General features: G+C 36.7%; 1 protein-coding gene across 43 annotated transcripts in view; it reads left to right on the forward strand.

Moving 5' to 3' along the window:
* The window catches only part of SLCO1A2 (solute carrier organic anion transporter family member 1A2), a 109,378-nt gene that overhangs the window by 55,215 nt on the left and 32,422 nt on the right, over nucleotides 1-21,741 (forward strand). For 18 of the 43 annotated variants that reach the window (XR_002343818.2, XR_014845326.1, XM_021091148.2 and 15 more), the window contains 5 exons: nucleotides 4,949-5,064; nucleotides 5,780-5,902; nucleotides 10,948-11,089; nucleotides 14,168-14,300; nucleotides 18,438-18,544. Coding sequence is in view for 35 of the 43 variants with exons in the window: in XM_021091148.2 (XP_020946807.1) it covers nucleotides 5,843-5,902; nucleotides 10,948-11,089; nucleotides 14,168-14,300; nucleotides 18,438-18,544 (442 nt within the window). In the remaining 8 variants the exon portion in view is untranslated. 43 annotated transcript variants of the gene reach the window in all.

Genomic DNA, 21,741 nt, shown 5'->3' on the forward strand with positions numbered 1-21,741 from the left:
CCCTGAATCTTGTGTTTTTGGGAATAAGAAGAGCATTAAGGATTGAAGGTATAATATCTAATAACATCCATCTAATATCTATAACATCCATCCAATCTGAGTGTTGATTGTGTGCTAGCATCATATTACACATTTACTATGTATTATCGTATTTAATTTTACTGCAACTGGTGGTGGTTGTGTTGGTCATTTGTGTTGGTCCTTCCCATCTTCTGATCCTTTCTGTCCTCCATGGGACTGACTTCAGAGAACTATCATTCACAGGTTCCCTTGCTTCAGATTTTCAGTTAGGTAGTCACTGGGAGGTATTGGTGAGAGACTGGGGTGGCAGAGGGGAAAAGCCATTTCTCCTGCTCTCTGCTCGAAGCAGTGCCTCTGGCAGTGGCTGTGCATCCCGACAGGCCAGCTCTTGTAGTCCAGCCCTTTTCCCTTTCTGTTCGTCTCAGGAGTGGGAGAGACTTGCCACTGACATCAGTCTCTGGGTTTGCTCACTCTCTGCCCAGTTAGGCCTTTGACTCTTTAGAACTAGTTTCCCATAATTACTTCTTCTATTGAAATACCCGTCATAGATTCTATTTTCTTGTCTGAACCTTGACATATATAAACATAGAGAAGATCTTCATGGTACAGGTAGATGAAGTGACTTGTGCAAAAATCACACAGCAAGTTTAAAAACAGCCTTTCAAACCAGGAGTGCTTCCTTTCAAAGTTCAAGTACTTTAACTCCTATGCTCCGTCTAAATGATATTCTGAATGAATATCCGAATAAACAGTCTTCATGAATTGCTTCCTTTTATTACTTAGCTCAAATTGCAAAATGGCACTAACCAGCTATTATTAGCACTGAATTGTCTTTCTCTCCTATTAGCCAGTGAGACTGCTTGAGAGCAGAGCACATATGTTATTCATCTTTGTATTCCTAGAACCAACTACTGTGCTTGGAATATGGTAGAGCCTTAACAAATATTTGTGGAATGAGTGAATAATAATCACGGTCAATTACAGAGTGACTATTTCATTCCAGCATGGATGCTAGGGGTGTTATGTAAATTTTATAACTCAATCTTCATAACCATTCGGCAAGGTAGGCATAAATATTCCAACATCATAGATGAGGAAAAATAAGCTCAGAATTTAAAAAATGCACAACTAAACTAGAGTTAAATCCAGGCTAACTGGGCTTTAAAGTCTGACCTTTTCACTCTATCTAGCTGCCTCCCTATATTCCTTAATGTGAAGGAATGAATACATAAATAATTGTGTTGGGGAAAAATTGAAACATCTTACTGCATTTTTAGTTATTACAGGAGCTTCCTAAACAGATAAAGCCTTATCTCTATGAGAAAAAGGAAGAGTTTAGCATTTCTTTGCCATCATTAAATGAAGGAACGAGTTTTTGTATCTAAAACTATGCCTATGCAGGCAGAAGGAAGAGAAATTGGGATAATAATCTGAAAAATGAAACAATTTAAATTGCAAATTTGAAAAACACTGGCTACTCCCATAATTATCTAATCATTCTCTGGAGTTACTTGGCATGAGATGTAACACTGATGATATTCAGAACCAGCTCTCCTGAAGACTTAGAAGTCAGGTTTTAACTCTGCTTTTCATGTTTTCATCTATTTTCCAGAGCTAGGAAGTAAGTAATCCAAAGTAACTGGGTAGGTATTTTTCTTGCTGGATTGCTGCTGATGGATTTTGCTTGTGTTTCTCTGTGTTGCGTTCTTTGCTTTGCATGGTAAAATCATATGTATGAGTCTATGGCCCAGTTAAGTTTCTTCCTTAGTTTTGCTGAGTGATGCATATCCGGTAACTACTCTTAGCTTGGACTTAAAACTAATAGCTATCTTCCTAAGACTGATTTGCAGAATTCATTGTCTTAGTCTTTAATTTCCGATAAATAAAGGACTAGTAGAAGCAAAGTAATTTGGTAGGCATCATACAAAGAGTCATTGTGGATTTCCCATGTCCTTCTTAGGCACATATTTGCTTGGTTTGGTGTGGGTTGAAATTATTTCAGCTGGATGCTGCCAAGAGGCTGTTCTCTTCTTGCAGAGCTAGGAGCCATTTAAAGATTCTGGAAAGAAACAGTTTTCATAAGATTTTTGCTGATGCAACCCTGTCTTTTTTCCCAGGGGCAGGATGTTCTCCTATATCTTCTCCATGTAGGTACTTACTGCTAGTTTTGCCACATTCAAGTAAAGCCTTTATTTTGTTAATTCAGTTGTGTAGAATAATATAAAATTAAATATATGTCTTTTCTCCGGTGATTTGTAATAATAAAAGCTATGTATATGTTTCTGTATTTAACACCAGAAGAAGAACACAACAAGACCATTTATTTGTTTTATAAAAAATTGTATTCTCTTCTGGTTAAGACATGTCAGTAGGGGTTGGAAGCAAGGGGTGTCAAAGCCCCCAGAGTATTGCTGTTCCATGGGTATGGAGGTAAGGTGACTTGGAATTTTATGTGAGGGATTTCAGCATGAGTTCATCTGTATTGTCATTCAGAATTGCCAAGAGTTGTCTCTAATCATTTTCATTTGTGACCTATGGATTGTTTTGCCACTTACATACCAAACATAAATTTGTATTTGATCATTTGAGAAGCAATTTGTGGTCATTCAAGAGGAAAATTTCTAGAAATCCATGAACCAAAAATGTGCAGCATTAACAATCCTGTGATGGGCTTTTGACGCAATTAAAACAAAAAATAAAAACAAAACCAATACCAGCGTTATGACTAGTAGATATGGAAGAAAGGCAGCTACATTTGTGCTGAAAAATTACTTGCTCCCATTTGGATGCTGAGGAGTTTAGAGGAATAACATGATGCTGCACTTTATAAAACTTCAGTAAGGCATTTTCATTAGCAGTGATGATTGATAGGGATTTGTCCATGATTCTGTGGTCCCAGGAGCCGATGTCACTGTGTAAACAATGCTGTTCTAACAAAAGGGGACTGTTCACATGGCTGGCACTATCCTGGCCTTGAGGATATGAAGAAAGAACACGTGTATTCTCTGATTTGGGGCCAAAGAGCTTAACAGTGATTGTGACATTAACTATTGCAATTTAGAAGTTTTGTTAAATAAAAATAGGTCTTATTAATTCATTTTTTCCCCCATGAAAAGTTTTTGAATGTGTCTGAAAAGCTGAAATGTTTTCATTGAATAAGTTGGCAAATTAGGAACACCGAGTGTTAATTGAATCACATTTAATTCTTACCAAGTCCTTGGCTTTAAACACACAGTTTGCCTCAGTTAAGACAATTGTTTAAAAACTTCTCTCAAGGCTGGAAGTACTTGCTGAGGCATGGTGATAAAACCTGCACGGTATCACAGTGCTCAAAAGGGAAACCAGAATCTTCTGACCTGGTAATTGTCTGTGTTACCAACTCCACCCTCGATGTGTCCTTAGCTATATGGGAAAAATAGCCACTAAGAAGAGTGGAGACAACTTGATACCAAGAAGAATAAGTTCTCTCCCTGTCTTGTCTGTTTGGGTGGCTCTATAGCGCTCTAATATATCGAAATATAAACAAGGAGGAATAAAAGGAAAAAAAGTAGGGAAGATTGGGTTCTAAATGTATGAACATGAAGGAATGACAGTTGAGAAGTTTATGATAAAAGCAGATGTATTACAGATGAAAATCAAAGAAGAGCAGTTCCCACTCTTTTGAAAAATTATCCCATTCTATGGGTTTTTCTAAAATTAGTGTCATATAGTTGCACTATAGTTAAGATGACTTGGAATTTTACCACAGGGATTTCAGCATGAGTTCATTTGTACTGTCATTTAGAAAGGCCAAATGTGGTTTCTAATAATTTTCACCCATGACCTATGGATTTTTTTTTAACCACTTACTTTCCAAACAATTTGTGTTTGATCATATGCTGTCTAGTTCTATTCCAATGTTTTATTTGTTTGTTTTGTTTTTTTCTTTTTAGGGCTGTACACATGACACATGGAAGTTCCTAAGCTAAGGGTTGAATTGAAGTTGCAGCTGCTGGCCTATACCACAGCCACAGCAACGCAGGATCTGAGCCACGTCTGCAAATTATACCACAGCTGATGGCAAAGCTGGATCCTTAACCCACTGAGCAAGATCAGGGATCAAACCCGCATCCTCATGGATACTAGTCGGGTTTGTTTCTCCTGCACCACAATGGGAACTCCTCCAATGTGTTTTACTGAAAAGTTTTACCTTTCCCAATAAAAGCATCGATTCCTTGGGCTCTGGGTCCAAGTACCTTCCACAAAACCTTATACATCTTTAACTAGTTTATATTGTCTTTAGGACAATTTGTCTGTCTTGCTCACTGCTGAAATCTTGTGCTTAGCACAATGACTTTTGATAGATATTTATTGTCTTCATGAGAGAATGAATAAAGAAAACTAAGCTCATACACAATTGTTCAGTGGCTGTTGCCTTAATCTGTGTAGGGGAGTGGGATTCAGGTTTTAAAAAATTAGTGCCATTTAGGATATTGTTAAATGGATACTGTTCAAAGGATTTTAATAAATTAAAACAGGGAATATTGTTAAGATAGCATCTGGCAACTTGAAGTAGATTTAGTAGAATAGATATTATCAGAGTGAAATATTTTGGTTTTTGGTGCTAAATATTGTCCTAGTTTCAAGATATAGAATAGACAAAATCTTTGACAATGGATTAGTAGAATTTAATAGAGTTTGTCATCTTTTTGTTTTACATATAAAACATTTTATATACAAACATGTGTGCCTATATATTATATATACACAGATACACATATATCTGTATTTATTATATTTGTATACATATGGATCTCCACTTATATGTTTGATCTAATGCTAAACCTCATATCTTAACTTGCAATTGTCAGATTTTTTTCCAGATCGTAGAATTATTTGTTATTTTTACTTAGGCTACTTCCACTATTAAAATTCCATGTCTCCCCAGGTTCTGTGAATCGGCAGTGCCCTAGAGAATGTTTCCCTTCCTGAGACTCCAGGGAAGTCTTGGAACGCAAAGAACTTGAAGAGGGCACCTGGCCAAACAGAGATTTTTGAGACTTGGTAGGCTTGCTAAAGCAGATTTTTTTTTTTTTTTTTTTTTTCAGTACAAACACAAATCAAAGTCTGTGTGTTCCTAAAAGCAGCATCATCATGTAAGTCCAAGAAGCTCACTGGTTTTATTTGTTTTGGCTAAAGAAATGAAAAACTTTGTCTTAACCACGTGGTCATTATTTTGCAAGAGGACCATAACAAATTATTCTAATCTTTGATCTCACTAAAGAGTAACTAAAGTGATTTGATGTAACTTTTTCAATGGAAAATTAACAGCTAAATCTTCTCCAATGGCATTGTTTTCTGGATCTGAATCAGAAGCTGTTTTTTTTTTTTTTTTGTCTTTTTACCTTTTCTAGGGCCGCTCCTGCGGCATATGGATGTTCCCAGGCTAGAGGTCTAATTGGAGCTGTAGCTGCCGGCCTACATCAGAGCCACAGCAACACGGGATCCGAGCCACATCTGCAACCTACACCACAGCTCACAGCAATGCCGGATCCTTAACCCACTGAGCAAAGCCAGGGATCGAACCCGCAACCTCATGTTTCCTAGTCGGATTCGTTAACCACTGAGCCACGACCAGAACTCCCTCAATCAGAAGCTTCCTAGGTATTTTCATAACACAGTGGATTCTGATTCTTTTTTTCAGTGTCAGAGTTTTCTTCTAAAGAATGACAATTTATGATTTTGTCAATAGTTTAATAGATTTTTGTCTTCTTAAAAGAATAGAACTAAGAAATATCAAGATTTAAAACATACATACCTTGGAAGACTCAGAAGGAGCAACATGGGAGAAACTGAGAAAACCATTGAAACTCATAGAATAAGATGTCTCTCCAAGTTGAAGGTATGGACTTGCTTTATGTGGATATGTGTATATGCACTGTATTTTTTAAAAAACTTAGACCTTGTAAACGTGCTTATATTTTTGTGTAGTGATCTAATATAAATGTGATAGTATCTGATATATTGATAATTTCTTGCTTTAATGAATTTGATTTGTAACTGAGAGTATGTATAAATAGGATTATTGATTCAGGCAACTTAATCAGAAGTAGTTTTGGGGATTTAAATGGAAGACAGGGTCTTAAACATCTTCAACACACATTATATTACAGTGCAATTTACTTTCTTGGATCCAAAGCCAATTTAATGCTAACCCTTCTGGGGTTTCTAAGTCAGAGGAGTTTGGAGGGTGCTTCTGGCAAATAGTTCATTGAACAGAAATACTTAGTTGATTTAAATTCAGTGATGACTTCACAATGACCCACTGAAACAAACGTTTACTTCAAGCTTTGGCAACATATCAACCATTCTCTATAAGAAGAATGACCATTTTGTTAGCTGTTTCTGATACTCTTGACTATTTCAGAGCAAATTCTTGTTGCATAGCCTCAAAGCCATTTTGCCTTCAAAAACTTTTGCATTTATTCTAAACCAAGGGATCTGGATAATTGTTTTAGTTCTATAGCTAATGCCTGCAAGTGGTTTCCAAACTGTGATACTGCTGCTAATTTTCTTCCTATCAAAAGTTGTTTTTTTCTCTTCATACTGTATAGGAAAAGATCCACTCATGTACATAAAAATGGAGAATCATGATGTAGATCTAGAAAACCACTTTTGCTTAAAATGCCATGTTAATTTTATATTTTAAAAATCTTCTTAAATTTTTCCTTAATTCTCATGTCCGTCTCCTAAGATTGAGGGTTTAAAAATAGAGATTGAAACCCAGGCTTACCTCGGTTTCTATTGAGTTCAACTGCTTACTTGCTGTGTGACCTTGGTCAGGTTGTTTAACTTCTTCGTGCTTCGGTTTTCTTCTCTAAAAAGAGTAATTATAATACTCTTACCTCATAGAATTTTTTCTTTTTACCTTCTTTGAACAATGACTAGAATATGGTAAACATTCAACAAATATTAGCAATATTATTAATAGTTTTTGTGGATAAAAGTTAAATTGGTATTATTTACAAACAATTGGTCTTTAATTTTTTATTATTTTGGAGTTTGCCAGGGATAGATATTGATGTGAATGTTACAGAAAAATATTGCAAGTACAAGTTTATCAGGTAAAAGTGAGAGACAATTGCTTAATAGCTAGCTGGGTTTTTCTGTTTCTCTGACCTTAGAAATACACTCATTAAGCAAAAATTTTTGGAAAGTATTAAAGGACTGTCTTCAACAAATTTGTTTCAAACTCTGGGGTATTATTAAAAACTGGTAATATAGCACTGAGGACTACATCTAGTCACTTATGATGGAGCATAATGGAGGATAATGTGAGAAAAAGAATGTGTATGTGTATGTGTGACTGGGTCACCTTGCTGTACAGAATGGACAGAATTAATTAACCAGCTATAATGGAAAAAATAAAAATCACTAAAATTTTTTTTAAAAAGCTGGTAGGACTAGCTTTACAAACATAGAGGTTATTTTGCATTAGACGTGAGTCGTAGTAGCCACTAGTTGCTTTCTATCTATGAAAGCAACTGGGTTAGGCAGCCCATTTGGTGTTTCAGGAAAAGAGCATTAGGATCATGATTTCTCTAGTCTCCTTTCTCAAAATGTAAGATAAAATAACTTCTCTCCAATATGATTTGTACTTTATTTGGTAGACTTTGCTTGCATTTAAATATAAAATCTGAATTATAAAGCCATGTGAAAATTGTTTACTATCAACGATGTGCTCTGCAAAGATTTACAGTGTGAGGAGAGACAGAGTTTCTACTAATGGTATTTAATATAAAAGGACAAATAGCCAGAGATATAGCTCTGCTGTCTTGTCAGCCATTTAACAATGTGAGTTTTGACTCATATTGAGCTTGATATTTAAATTTCCCAGGTATTTTTCACATATATTTCTATTTAGATTTCTCCAAACTAATTGGTGCAGATTTTTGGCTTAGGTGTATTTAATCCTATTGAATTTCATGCTCCATTCGGCTTACATTCAGCTCTGGCTACCTCTTCAATATGTTTTTGGATACTCATTCAGTCATTAATTCAATGAACTTGTACTGGGTGCCTATTACTTGTGAGGCTTTTGCTAGACACCAAAGATGCAAAGGTAAATAATACATGGCTCCTATCTTTGGAAATTGCTCACAGTGTAGTGAGGAAGGAGGTTATAAACATCCAAACACAAAAAGTGCACTGTGCTGAGGGCTGTAATAGAGGCAGATGCACAGCAGGGTAGGAAGATAAGGAGTGCGTGGTTAAGGCTACCTGGGAAGTGGAAAGACAAGGAAGATTTCACAATAGAAATAATGATAGAGTTGAGTTTTAAATATTGAGCATATATTATCTGATGTGCAAAGTGTAGAAAGTCATTAAAAGTGGAGGAACACCTGTAAAAGGCACTGAGATGTAGAGTGGCATGGTGAATTAAAGGAACTATAAATAGAACATTCTCTCTAGGGAAAAGTAGCAGGAGGTCATAGTGAGGTATAGACAAATCTTTGGTTGTCACTTAAAAAGTAGGAAGTTTTGTTTATGGGAAGCCACTAAAAAGTCTCTAGAAATGGACTCACATGCTAACTATGCATTTTATTAATTCATTTGACAATTAATTACCAAGCTCCAAATTAGTGGTGGTGGCAGGTGGAAGAGATATTGGAAGTGGGAAAGACTATAGAGGAGACTAAAAAATGATTGCAATTGTCTAGGCTAAGCTATGTATACATTTGAGAGATTTCAGCATATGGGTGGGAATTAAAGCCATGGAAATAGTGAGATTGCCTAGGGAGAGCATATATAGCAAAAGTAGCGGGGGGCAGAGATGGGGGGGGGGTTCCTAGTAGCCTAGTGGTTAATGATTTGGTGTTGTCGCCTCTGTGGCTCAGGTTTGATCCTTGGCCTTGGAACTTCTGCATGCTTTGGGCATGGTCATATATAAATTATATATGCAGAGGGTACAAGACAAAATCCTGAAGAAGTTGGCCAAAGAAGAGAAGACCGAATACAAAGAATCTAGCAGATAGGTGGAGATATAGTTATACATGAGGGGGGTAGGGAATTTCAGGAAGAAGAGAGACTAATGATGTTAAATGACCCTGAGATAGCTAGTTTACTGAGGACTGAGAATTGTTTATTAGATCTGGAAATCAGAAAGTCGTCTGTGAGTAGCTTCAGGAAAGGCTAGACTGTAATAGACTGAAAGGTGAATGCAGGTAATGAATCTGGACTGTTCTTCTAAACAGCTTGATGATAGCTGGAACTGCTATGAGGGATGAAGGAAGATTTTATAAGACAGAAATACCTTAGATGTATTTCTATGTTAATAGAGAGAGAGGGAGTAAAGAATATGAGTTTGAAAGAGAGGAAGGGGTTAATAACTGATAAATCAGGATCTCAGCAACAGGGAGAATGGATTCTGGAGCCTGAGTGAAGGGATTTTCTCTTACCGGGAGGAGCGACCCATCCAGTTAAGATGGGAGGGAAAGGGACAGGGAGAGGAACATTTGAAAGTGCAGTTGCTGAGATCATTTGCTGGTCAAGAAGAACATATAGTGGAGTGGGAGACTGAGAAAAAGAAAAGACTGCGAATAATCCTGAAGGGAGAACAAGGTGCAGTATAAATTGTGGGGTGGCTTAATTTTGAGAGACTGAAAGTTGGAGGGGTGAGGATTTTAAAGGTTTAAATGCACTGGCAAGAGAGTAAATTTTTAAAAATTTATTTATTTTTTATTTTTTATGACTGCAACTGCAGCATATGGAGGTTCCTGGGTCAGGGATGGAATCTGAGCCGCAGCTGTGATCTGAGCTGCAGCTGCAGCAACACCAGATGCTTTAACCCACTGTTCCAGGCTGGGGATGGAACCTGAGCCCCATAGGGACCTGAGCTGCTGCAGTCAGATTCCCAATCCACTGTGCCATAGTAGGAACTCTCACAAGAGAGTAAATTGAATGGTCTCATGGAAATGGAAATGTTATCAGGAAATATTTTAAGTAGGGCCAAGAAAAAAGCCCTGTGTCATGGGGGTTGGAGACCACCATTCAGGCTGGACATAAATTTATTTATCTACAATTTGTTGATTTTGAAGCAACCTACCTAAATTATTATTACCCAGTACACAATGCTCCTTTTTTAAATCCCTTACTAAAACCTAAATCTTTTCACTTCTGATTTAATTCAAACTATCAAAATTTTAACTTTTCACATTTTTAGTAAAACCACACTAGTTTCTGCTGATAACAGTGGTTCTATTTGTTAAGTTGTCCTTGATTTTTGTTATTGTCTGTGTTGGCCTGACTGCTGTCTGGAGTTATATCAGTACATAGGAAATATAATTCAATATGTGGAAATTTATTGTATTCAAATTCATTATCACAGAAAGTACCTGTTCAGTTTAGAAACATTTTTGTTATGGCTTACAATTAAAATATTGCTTTAACTAAATTAGCTGGAAATGAGTAGCAATATAATGTATGATTGCATATTACCTTGTATAAGAGAGAACTTAAGGAAAATTGCTGCAGAAATAATGCCTACGTAATGTCACATTCCTTTTAAAAAACCAGCATACATATATTCTTTTGTACTATAGATAGCGTCATAGTACTGAAAATCTGTTTAAATCATTTGCTATGTCTTAACTTAGAATGACTACTTGTTTCTATGTATAAGACATGCCCATAAAATAATGAGGCTGCAAATGACCTACAAAATTCATTATAACTAATCAATTAATCCAACTGAGAATTTTCAGTGAAAAGAACAGCATTGAAAAAGACCAGGAGAAGAGATCACTTTAAAAGTTCCTTTCAAATACAAGAGTTACTGGAGCTGGAGACAATCAGTCTTTTGGTGGAAGGTGTTTCATCAGTAGGTGGCAAATGTACAATTAAAAAATAATAGTTTCATGTGTTTTCTTGTACTTTTCTTCTCTCTAGATGTTTCTGTTGGCAATAACATGTGCATATGTAGCCAAAACACAATCTGGATCTTATATGAATTCCATGCTCACACAAATAGAGAGACAATTCAATATCCCGACATCTCTAGTTGGATTTATTAACGGAAGCTTTGAGATTGGTAATGAATTATTCTTGCTTTAAATTATTATTATTATTGAACTTTACATAATAAGCTGTTATTTAAAAGTTTTTATTTTAAAATTATTTTAAAGGTTTAAATAATAAGCTTTAAATTATTATTTAAATTATTATTAAATTATTACTCCTTTTTAGATATTATTTTATCTGTGGAACTAGTCTGAATTTCATTCTCCTTATTTGATGCTTAATGACATTTAATCTGACTGAATATGCTTTCTAAAGTAGCTTAAATAGCTTAGCTCACTTTGGAATATTCATAGACATACTTCATTCAAAGGCTATTCCTGAATAATGCTTAAACATTGCCATGTGTCCCATTGCAGGACTATTCTAGTAGTTCAAAGCATTTATTTATTCTAATAGATTTTTATCAGATAGCATGAGTAGCAGAGTATCTAGAATACTTATATTTAATCTATCATTTGATAATCCTTAGGGCTTTATCTTCATATTTAGAAGGTATCATGGAAAACAAAGGAATATGTGTTTACAAAAGCAAATATTTTTCTTCTCCTTCTGTTTCTGGAGGTTTACAATTCTCTAAGTACAGAGGGAAGAAGAAATTGCTTTTACATCTCGCTGTGTTTATTTTGGAAACAGCCCTTTGGGAAGAATAGTCTATTCCTAGGCCCTGACTTTTGTGGCTGACTGGGAAGATGTGAGGAGAGAAAGAAAGGATGAGGAAAGGAAAGATTTCTCTTGTGAACAAAACTGCATAGAAATGTGCATGCCATTCCTTTATAGTTTTGTGATGGCTTTTACTTCCTTCAAGATGAAAGTTGCCTTTAATATTTTTAGTCAGTATCTGAAAGTAAAATCAGGATTGGGGAGAGGGCAAAACTGAAACCAGTGATGCTGGATCTTGTCTTCTAGTGTTCAACACTCTGAGACCTCATTCTGTACTACTTGTTTGCTAGATCCTGGCCATGAGTTAGAAGTAATTCCTCTGCTGGCCCCTGTGTAAACTCAGCTCACAGTCTAATGGAGGGCATAGATGCAAAATAATTTTAACTGAATGCAGTAAACTTGGTGATATAGGTATATGCAAGGTCCAATGGGAACACAGGGGAGGGGCACAACCTTACTTAAGGAAGATAGGTTCTTGAAGTAAAAAGATTTGAGATGAAGGGACAGGGTTGGATAAGTATGAAGAGAATTCCAACAGAAGAAGCATGAAGGTGCATAAACACACAGCAAAATATCTTGTGTGGGGAGTGATATTCAGTCCAATATTATGAACTGACTAAGCTTAAGGTGGAATTGATTAGGATATGAGCCTGGAGAAATGGACAGGGGTGAGAAATAGGCTATGGAGAGCTTTGTGTGCTCCCTAGAACTTACCTTTTATCCTCTAGGTATCAGGGAGTCACTAGGAGACTGGCAGGGTAATTAATATTTCTCGGTCAAGGACCTCTTTGGAAATCTAGTGAAATATGAGCTCAGAATAATATTTTAAAATTATTTTTTATTAAAGTATAGTTGTTTTGCAATGTTGTGCTAATTTCTACTGTAAAGTGACCAAGTTATACATGTATATACATTTTTTTTTATATTTTCTATTTTTTTTAGAGCTGCACCATGGCGTATGGAAGTTTCCAGGCTAGGGGTCCAATCGGAGCTGTAGCCGTAGGCCTACACCACAGCCATAGCAACGCAGGATCTGAGCCACGTCTGCAACCTACATCACAGCTCACGGCAATGCCAGATCCTTAACTCACTGAGCAAGGCCAGGGATCAGAACTTGCACCCTCATGGTTCCTAGTTGGATTCTGCTGTGCCACAACTGGAACTTCCATTTTTAAATATTTTCTATCATAGTTATCCCAGGAGATTGGATATAGTTCTCTGTGCTGTACAGTAGGACCTTGTTGTTTATCCATTCTAAATGTAATAGTTTACATCTACTAACCCCAAACTCCTAGTGCATCTGTCTCTCCCTCTCCCCTTCCCCTTAGCAACCACTAGTCAGTTCTCTATGTCTGTGAGTCTGTTTCTGTTTCATGAATAGGTTCATTTGTGCCATATTTCAGATTCTGCATTTAAGTGATATCATATGATATTTGTCTTTTTCTGACTTTCTTCACTTAGTGTGATAATTTCTAGTTGCATCCATGTTGCTGTGAATGGCATTATTTTGTTCTTTTTTATGGCCAAGTAGTATTCCATTGTATATATGTACCACATCTTATTAATCCATTGATCCATTGATGTACATTTAGGTTGTTTCCATGTATTGGCTGTTGTGAATAGTACTACTACGAGTATAGGGGTGCATATATCTTTTTGAATTATAGTTTTATCTGGATATATGCCCAGGATTGCGATTGCTTTTAAACACATATTCTTTTGTTTTCCATGATATCTTCTATATATGAAGATAAAGCCCCAAGGATTATCAAATGATAGATTAAATATAAGTACTCTTAATATCAGAATAATCTTTTAATTATATAAAATAAAAACCATAAGGGTACAAAGAAGATAATTATGTTGAAATAAAATTGTCAAAATATTAAAAACAACTTGTCATATAATAACACTTGTACTTTTTACCAACATTAAATAACAATGTCTACACTAATTTCGAAGTACTCATTGTCAATAATATTTTGAGGTATTTTCACAACTGTAATATAATATGTAAATACATGTAACTTCTGCTGTTGATTATTGGTGACAAAATTGTAGGTACTGTTAATACTACTATAGTTTATGTCTACGTTCACTGTCAAAGGAAATACTAATACTTAGTGAAAATAAAGATACATTTTTTTTCTCACTTGAGTTCATGAACACCTGATTTCTATTCACGGACTCCTTTGAGGTTTATAGATTGCAGGTGAAGAATCTCAGTTAAAAGAGAATATGAAGTAAAGACCTCCTTCAGGAAAGGGGTTGTGTCTTATTTATTATTTTGTACACCCCAGCACCAATCCCAGGATTTGAAATATTTATTATGCGACAAATGCTAGATAGTAAATGATTGAGTGAGGCTTTTAATTCAGATATTGTTCATATTTTTTGAAATATTCATTTTTTCATCTTTTTTTTCTAGGAAATCTTTTATTGATTATATTTGTGAGTTATTTTGGAACTAAACTGCATAGACCTATAATGATTGGGGTTGGATGTTTGATTATGGGCCTAGGGTGTTTCTTACAATCACTACCTCATTTCCTCATGAACCGGTAAGTACTGCAGTCTCTGATGATTTTTTTTTTTTTTTTGGCCGTGATATGTGAAAGTTCCTGGGCCAGGGATTAAATCCATGCCATAGCAGTAACAACGCCAGATCCTTAACTGCTAGGCCACCAGGAAACGCCTGCGATGATTTTTTTTAGGTTCAACTTCCAACTGCAGAAAATGAAGCTTGGATTTCCTTTCTAGAAACAATACTTCCTAAAAGCATAGAGCGCTGTGATAGGAACTGCAAGGTGTAGATTCTGTTCCACTCACCTGTTTTGTGCTCCTGCCTGCCTGGATTCCACTTACATGTCAATTTATGAAACAGAGATTTGGGACAACTCTTATGGAGTTAAGTCTGATGAAAAGGTTCTTAGGACCTGGCAAAATTTGGGATTACTCCTTTCTAGAGACTTCTAGACACTTCTAATAACAGTTGAGTTTCTGTTTGATTATAGGTCATCAAGAGACCAGTCCAAAGCTTGATTTTTATTTTAGTTTACCAATGTAATATGTATGCAAAGTTGTAATCAATGAAATTACATTGAAAAACTTATCCTGAAAGAGGGGTTGTCCCTGCCCCTTCGACATTGCTCATATTATTATTATTGCTTATATTATCGCCCTCTAGAGGTGACCACTCTCAACTCTTTTAACTCTTTCTTCTGCTCTTTGCCTCCATATTTTTATTTTTTTCTACATTTCATTCATTATATATATATATATATGCATATTTTAATTGTATTCAATTGTTATTTCCCCAATACATTTTTTCCTACTGTACAGCATGGTGACCCAGTTACATGTACATGTATACATTCTTTTTTCTTGCATTATCATGTTCCATCATAAGTGACTAGATATAGTTCCCAGTGCTACACAGCCTGATCTCATTGCTAATCCATTCCAAAGGCAATAGTCTGCATCTGTTAACCTCAAGCTCATGGGTATGCTGGATCCTTAACCTACTGAGCGAGGCCAGGGATTGAACCCGCAACCTCATGGTTCCTATTCAGATTCACTTCTGCTGCGCCACGACGGGAACTCCCCAGATTCAGTTTTACTCTTACTACTTTTCATGGAAAACATAGTAAATAGATTTCTGAGCAAGTGTGTAAGGGAAGTAAAATGTTTAAGACCTGGAACATATGAAAATATTCCTATTCTAGTCCCACACTTGGTTGATAGTTTGTCTGGTGTAAAATTCTGGTTTGAAGTGTTTTTCCCTAGCGATTTTGAAGACATTGTTTCTAATGTTTTCTAGCCTCTGGTGTTGCTATGGAGAATGCCATGCCACTCTAAACCCTGTGGCCAGTTTCTTTTCTCTGGAAGCTATTGGGATTTTCTTTTAAACTCCAGAGCTAGAATTCATGACAATTGTCTTGGTAATTACCTTGTCTTAATAATGATTTTCCTTTATCATGCCTTTAATCTGGACATTTATTTAAAGTTACTTGTATTATTTCTTTGATAATATCCCCCTGACCTACACTCCTCTACTTTCTCTTTCTAGAACTTCTACTTATTTTTAAATATGGTTGCATCCTGAATTAAGCTTGTATTTTTCTCATCTTTTTTCTCCAATTTTCTATCTCTTTGCCATCTTGTTACTTTTTGGGGAGAGTTCTTTATCTTCCAAGACCTTGAATGGACTTCAGAATTTCACTATCATGTTTTTAATTTTCAAGGACTCTTGTTCTTTGAATGTATCTCTTTAAGGAACTTCTTGTTCTGAATTCAAGAATGCAATGTCTTTTTCTATCTGCATTTTCTGGATCTGTCTTCATATCTCTGTCTCTTTCAAGTGAATGTTTTTGAAATTTGTTTTGTCTCTATCTTTATTTTATAGGCTTCCTTCATCTAGCTGATGGTTCTTGGTTAGCTATTCTTATTTGAGAGTGAGGAATAACAACACATGCTAACTGGAAGTTCTGTGCACTTTGTAGGACATGGTTAATGGAGGACTTTTTCACAGTTCCAGGACTGGTTGTTTTAGAGATGGCTCAGAAAACTATCTATCTAACAGCAGGAGCTCATTGCTAATCCATTCCAAAGGCAATAGTCTATAAACAAACTATCTATCACTTATCCTAGGCAGGGATTCTCTGATCTGTTGCCTGAGATGTGGCAGCTTGGCTACCAGCTGGGTGGGAGTGAAAGCCTTGCTTTTTAGGATGTAGATTTTTCTTTTGCTTAAAATCACCAGATTTTAGTATGGCCTTCTATCCTCAATGTTCCTGTTCTGAGTATCTACATTCAAAGGTCATTTTCATTGGGATGGTGGAGGATGTCTATCAGGGTCTAACTGCTCCTTAGACACATGTTAAACCAATTATCTCGTTTTTTGGATCACGCCTACTCTTGCCTTTAGAAGTATTTTGTACCCTGCCTGAAACTTTCCAGGGATGTGTGACATATGTTTGCCTATTCCTCTGCAGGTCCTTAGTTGTGTTTGTGTTTTTACATTTTCTTCTTCTTTTTTTTTTTTTTTTTTTTTTTGTCTTTTTTTAGGGCCACACCCACTGCATATGGATGTTCCTAGGCTAGGGGTCAAACAGGGCCTGTAACAACTGGCCTACGCCACGACCACAGCCATGCCAAATCCAAGCCTCATCTATGACCAACGCCACAGCTCATGGCAACACCAGATCCTTAACCCACTGAAAGGCCAGGGATTGAACCTGCATCCTCATGGATACTAGTCAGATTCGTTTCTGCTGAGCCACTAGGTGAACTCCATGTTTTTCTTATTTTCTAAATCAGTGACCACTCGCTTATCTGCTTTCCCTTTTTCAAAATCTTATCTTATTAAATGTTCATTATCTCCTTTTTTTCAAATCTTCCATTGTTTTTATCCTTTACCCATTATGCCTTTTCCTTTTCCATTTTGTAACTGTCTGTCATTTTGCTGAAGTTTGGAGGATGAATGGACTGTGAATGAGTTGTTGGGTTTTAATGGATAAGATGAATGAAAAAGATATGCTATCTTCTCTGGCGTTTCTGAAAGGGTCAGAAGTTTTCAGGCAAAGAGTTTTATTTTTTTTTATTTATCCTTTTATTTCCTTTCTGGTCCAAGTCAACATCAAGTAATATTCAGCTATTATTTAAATTTCTTTCTACCCTATGCCAAAGGTGCTATTTTTTTTTTTTTTTTTTTTTGTCTGACGCTGGCATATCTCACAGGAACATGAACATGGAGACAGAAGTCTTTGTCCACAGTTCACAGCCAGACTTTATGTCCATGACTAGATAATTGTTCTAAGAGGAAGGTATTTTGACTCTTTTTATTATGTTCTATAGCACAGAAATTAGAACTGCCAGTGACCGCCAAGCATAACAGTGTAGCTCATTTGGAACTCAGAAGGGCAAGAGTTGGTTTTTTCTTTTTGGCTTTCTCTTATCTAATAAAAATACAGAAACCAGTCCAGCATAATTTCTAACAAAGAGGCCCTCAGCTGGATATATTTTCTTTCATTATTGAAGATTACAAGTTTCTTTCTCAGAAAGGGCACGGAGATCTTGTGGTAATTTGCCTAAGGTATATGGTCACAGTCTATTAACTCTTTTTTTCTCATGAGAAGAGAAAAAGTCACTGCATTGTGCTGTCACGTTGTTTGACTTTCCAAAGGTCTCTCATTATGATGGCCAAATGTTTTGTTTTTCTTGGGGATTGATGAATGCGTGAAGGAGTTGTTTGAATTCTCAGAAAGTGGGGGTATATTTCCTATGAGCAAATCTCAGAGAATTCAAAATTGGAGATGTTGTTTTTCCCAAAGGCTTTATATTCCTAATTATACTTTGTAGTGTCTATTATTTTCTCTTAGTTTTTGTTCCTTACCCCACAGAATTATTTCCAGGAAACTACCTAAAACCCAGAGAAGGCTGTTAGATAATCTATAAGGTAGATCACACACATGCAGATAATTGCAAGCAAGCTGTCCATAAATTGCACATTTACAGCGAGTGGCAAGGTCTTGATATTATCGATTTCTGACGTTTAGGTGGCAAAGATAAGGAGACATTTGCTTTCCTGGGTATGGAAGTTGTATCTGAAGAGAAGCAAGAGTGAGTAATCATCCACAGTGCTCACATTGTCCTCACTGGCTCCTTAACACAAACGTATTTTCCCTGTGTTCATACAGATATGAATATGAATCTACAGTTTCAGTTTCAGGCAATTTGTCCTCAAACAGTTTCTTGTGTATGGAAAATGGAACCCAGATTTTCAAACCAACAGAAGATCCATCAGGTTATCTACTTCATTTTATTGCTTTAGCTAATTTGTAATGAATACTTCCTATGGAGGGGCTTTGCCTGAGTTTTGGGGTTTGGTGAAGTGAGGTAAACGAATGAAAAGATATTTCTTTTCCAGGATCTTAAAGGGGAGTACAGAGGGGAACTGGAATGGTTAATAATTGAGAACATTGGAGGTTCCCCTCATGGCACAGCAGAGACGAATCCCTGGTATCCATGAGGATGCAGGTTTGATCCCTAGCCTCGATCAGTGGGTTTGGGATCTGGTGTTACTGTGAGCTGTGGTGTAGGCTGGCAGCTATAACTCCAATTTGACCTCTAGCCTGGGGACTACCATATGCCACGGGTGCAGCCCTAAAAAGAAAAAAAAAAAAAATAGAGACTATTATTCTTTTTATATTTGAATATATTTCTCAAGACATCCTTGTCTATTTTTATTTTCATATTTATTTATTTATTTATTTATTTATTTGTCTTTTTAGGGCCTCACCTGTGGTGTATAGAAGTTACCAGGCTAGGGGTCCAATTGGAGCTGTAGCCACCGGCCTACTCCACAGCCATAGCAACTCAGGATCTGAGCCGCGTCTGCAACCTACACCACAGCTCATGGCAATGCTGGATCTTAACTTACTACCTACTCAGCAAGGCCAGGGATTGAACCCACATCCTTACGGATACTAGTCGGGTTCGTTAACCACTGAGCCATGATGGGAACTCCAACCTTGTCTATTTTAGAAAAATGTTTATTTAAAAATAAGTCAAAGAAACCCACCCAAAGACTACTGTAGATATAATTCCACAGAGGAAAAAGTCTTAGAAGGATGGGTTTATACTGACGATTCGGTCTATACAACTATCTAAATAGGAAATAGTGGTAGGAAGAAAGTTCAAAACATTTGTGTTAGATCACTGATATTCCATGGCAGAGAAAGCAGGCAAGTGTACTATAGTTTTGATTTACTCGATTCTCTTTCTGCTAAACTAGGGATTTATCTTTCTGCCCTAGTTCTCCCTCTTTACCAGAGGGACCACTCCTCAACCCAGCACAATAATAGTGCTTCTTCCAGCTTCTTGCAGTACCAGGCACCAGTATACCTGCCTCTGCCCCTTCATATGTGGAGGCACCTATATAATCTTGTGATACTTAGTCTGGAGGTGACCCTGTTGCTTTACCTCAGACCAGAACTTCTTTTCCTTGGAAGGGGATGTTTTCATATTGGTGGAAGTTACAGTGGCCCCCAAGGCTGGGAATTTCTCTGCTGGCATGAAACCAGTGGGAACCAAAATAGTTTAAAGGAGTATAAGAATAGCTGTTTTCAGAACCTCTAAACCAAAGGAACCCCCTGGGGAAGCAAAGAAAAGCAGTGACATCAACAGTGGCCTCTGTTCTTTCCTTGAGCTGGCTTCTGCCAAAGACTGACTCAGGTACTATTTCCTATTTTTTTTAATGTGCATTGTAGTAGATAAACAAAACTTTCCCTGTGTGATGTCTCTCCAGGGGAGTGTGTTGATTCCTTGTTTTCTTGATATTTTCGGTTATGCCCTAGAGGAAAACTAGAGTTTGCCTATGATCTATAGACACAAATCATTGTGTTCCTTATAGATAAAAATGTGAATACCCCGACATGGAGCCTATGACTTTCTGGATTGGCAATGGCTAAGAGATAGCTTTGCAAAAATTTTCTAAACCCGTCTTGCTCAGAACCCCCACATCTTTGGGTGGCATAATTTATCAATCATAAGGAAAAAGGAAAGAAAAAACCACAATGAGATATCATCTCACACCTGCCAGAATGGCTGCCCTCAGAAAGATAAATAACAAATGCTGGTGAAAGAGAAGTGTACCCCTGTGCTCTGCTGGTGGGAACGTATACTGGTTCAGCCACGGTGGAAAAGAGTATGGAGGTTCCTCAAAAAATTAAATAGATCTACCAGAGGATCCAGCATTTTTACTCCTGGATGTATATCTGAAAAATCAAAATTAAAAAAGCACCCTGTTGTTCATTGTAGCAGTATTTATAATGCTAAGGTATGGAAGCAACCTAAGTGTCCATCATCAGATTAATGGATAAAGAAGATGTGGTTGGTACATCTATCTATCAACTGACTGATCAATTGCTCAATAGAAAGATACAGTGGAATATTACTCAGCCACAAAAAAGAGCGAAAATTTGCCATTTATAACAACATGGATGGACCTGGAGAGTATTATGCATAGTGAAATAAGTCAGAAAAAGAGAAATACTATATATTTTCACTTATATGTGGAATCTAAAAAATAAAACAAATGAATGAATATAACAAAAAATAGAAACAGATCATAGATGCAGAGAACAAATAGTGGTTACCAGTGGGGAGAAAGGTGGGAGAAGGGGAAAAACAGGAGAAGGATATTCAGAGGTACAAACTACTAGATATAAAATAAATCAGATAAAAGGATGTAATATACAACACAGGGAGTATTGCAAATATTTTATAATAACTTTCTATGGAGTATAATCTATAAAAATATTGAATTACTATGTCGTACATCTGAAATTAATATAAAATTGTTAGGTCACGGTGCTTCAATTAAAAAAGAAGTTATTTGGGAGTTCCCATTGTGGCACAGCAGAAATGAATCTGACTAGTAACCATGAGGATGTGGGTTCGATCCTTGGCCTTGCTCAGTGGGTTGGGGTTCTGGCGTTGCCGTGAGCTGTGGTGTAGGTCACAGATGTGGCTTAGATCCTACATTGCTGTGGCCAGCAGTGGCAGCTCTGATAAAAAAAAAAAAAAAAAAGCTTTTTGGTAGTAACAGTATATAGTTGGCTCTATAGAGACAATGTGATTACTACCCAGTTAAATATTTTTAGTTTCTGGAGTTCCCATCGTGGCTCAGTTGTTAACGAATCGGACTAGGAATCATGAGGTTGAGGGTTCGATCCCTGGCCTTGTTCAGTGGGTTAGGAATCTGCCACGAGCTGTGTCACAGACGTGGCTCGGATCCCCCATTGCTGTGGCTGTGGCGTGGGCTGGCGGTTGCAGCTCCAATTAGAGCTCTAGCCTGGGAACCTCCACGTGCCATGGGTGCGGTCCTAGAAAAGAAAAAAAAATTTTTTTTTTAATTTCTATAAAGTTAATTAGAACTGTAGAGAATTCAAAATTCTGTTAAGACTCTTAGTTAAGTCTTATTAATAGAGTATCAATTCT

The sequence above is a fragment of the Sus scrofa genome, chromosome 5 (genome assembly GCF_054392235.1).
Source record: "Sus scrofa isolate SSC_HxYL_T2T_F1_AM1 chromosome 5, Sscrofa_HxYL_maternal_Yorkshire_Landrace_v2.0, whole genome shotgun sequence".
In the NCBI taxonomy this organism is placed as follows: Eukaryota; Metazoa; Chordata; class Mammalia; order Artiodactyla; family Suidae; genus Sus; species Sus scrofa.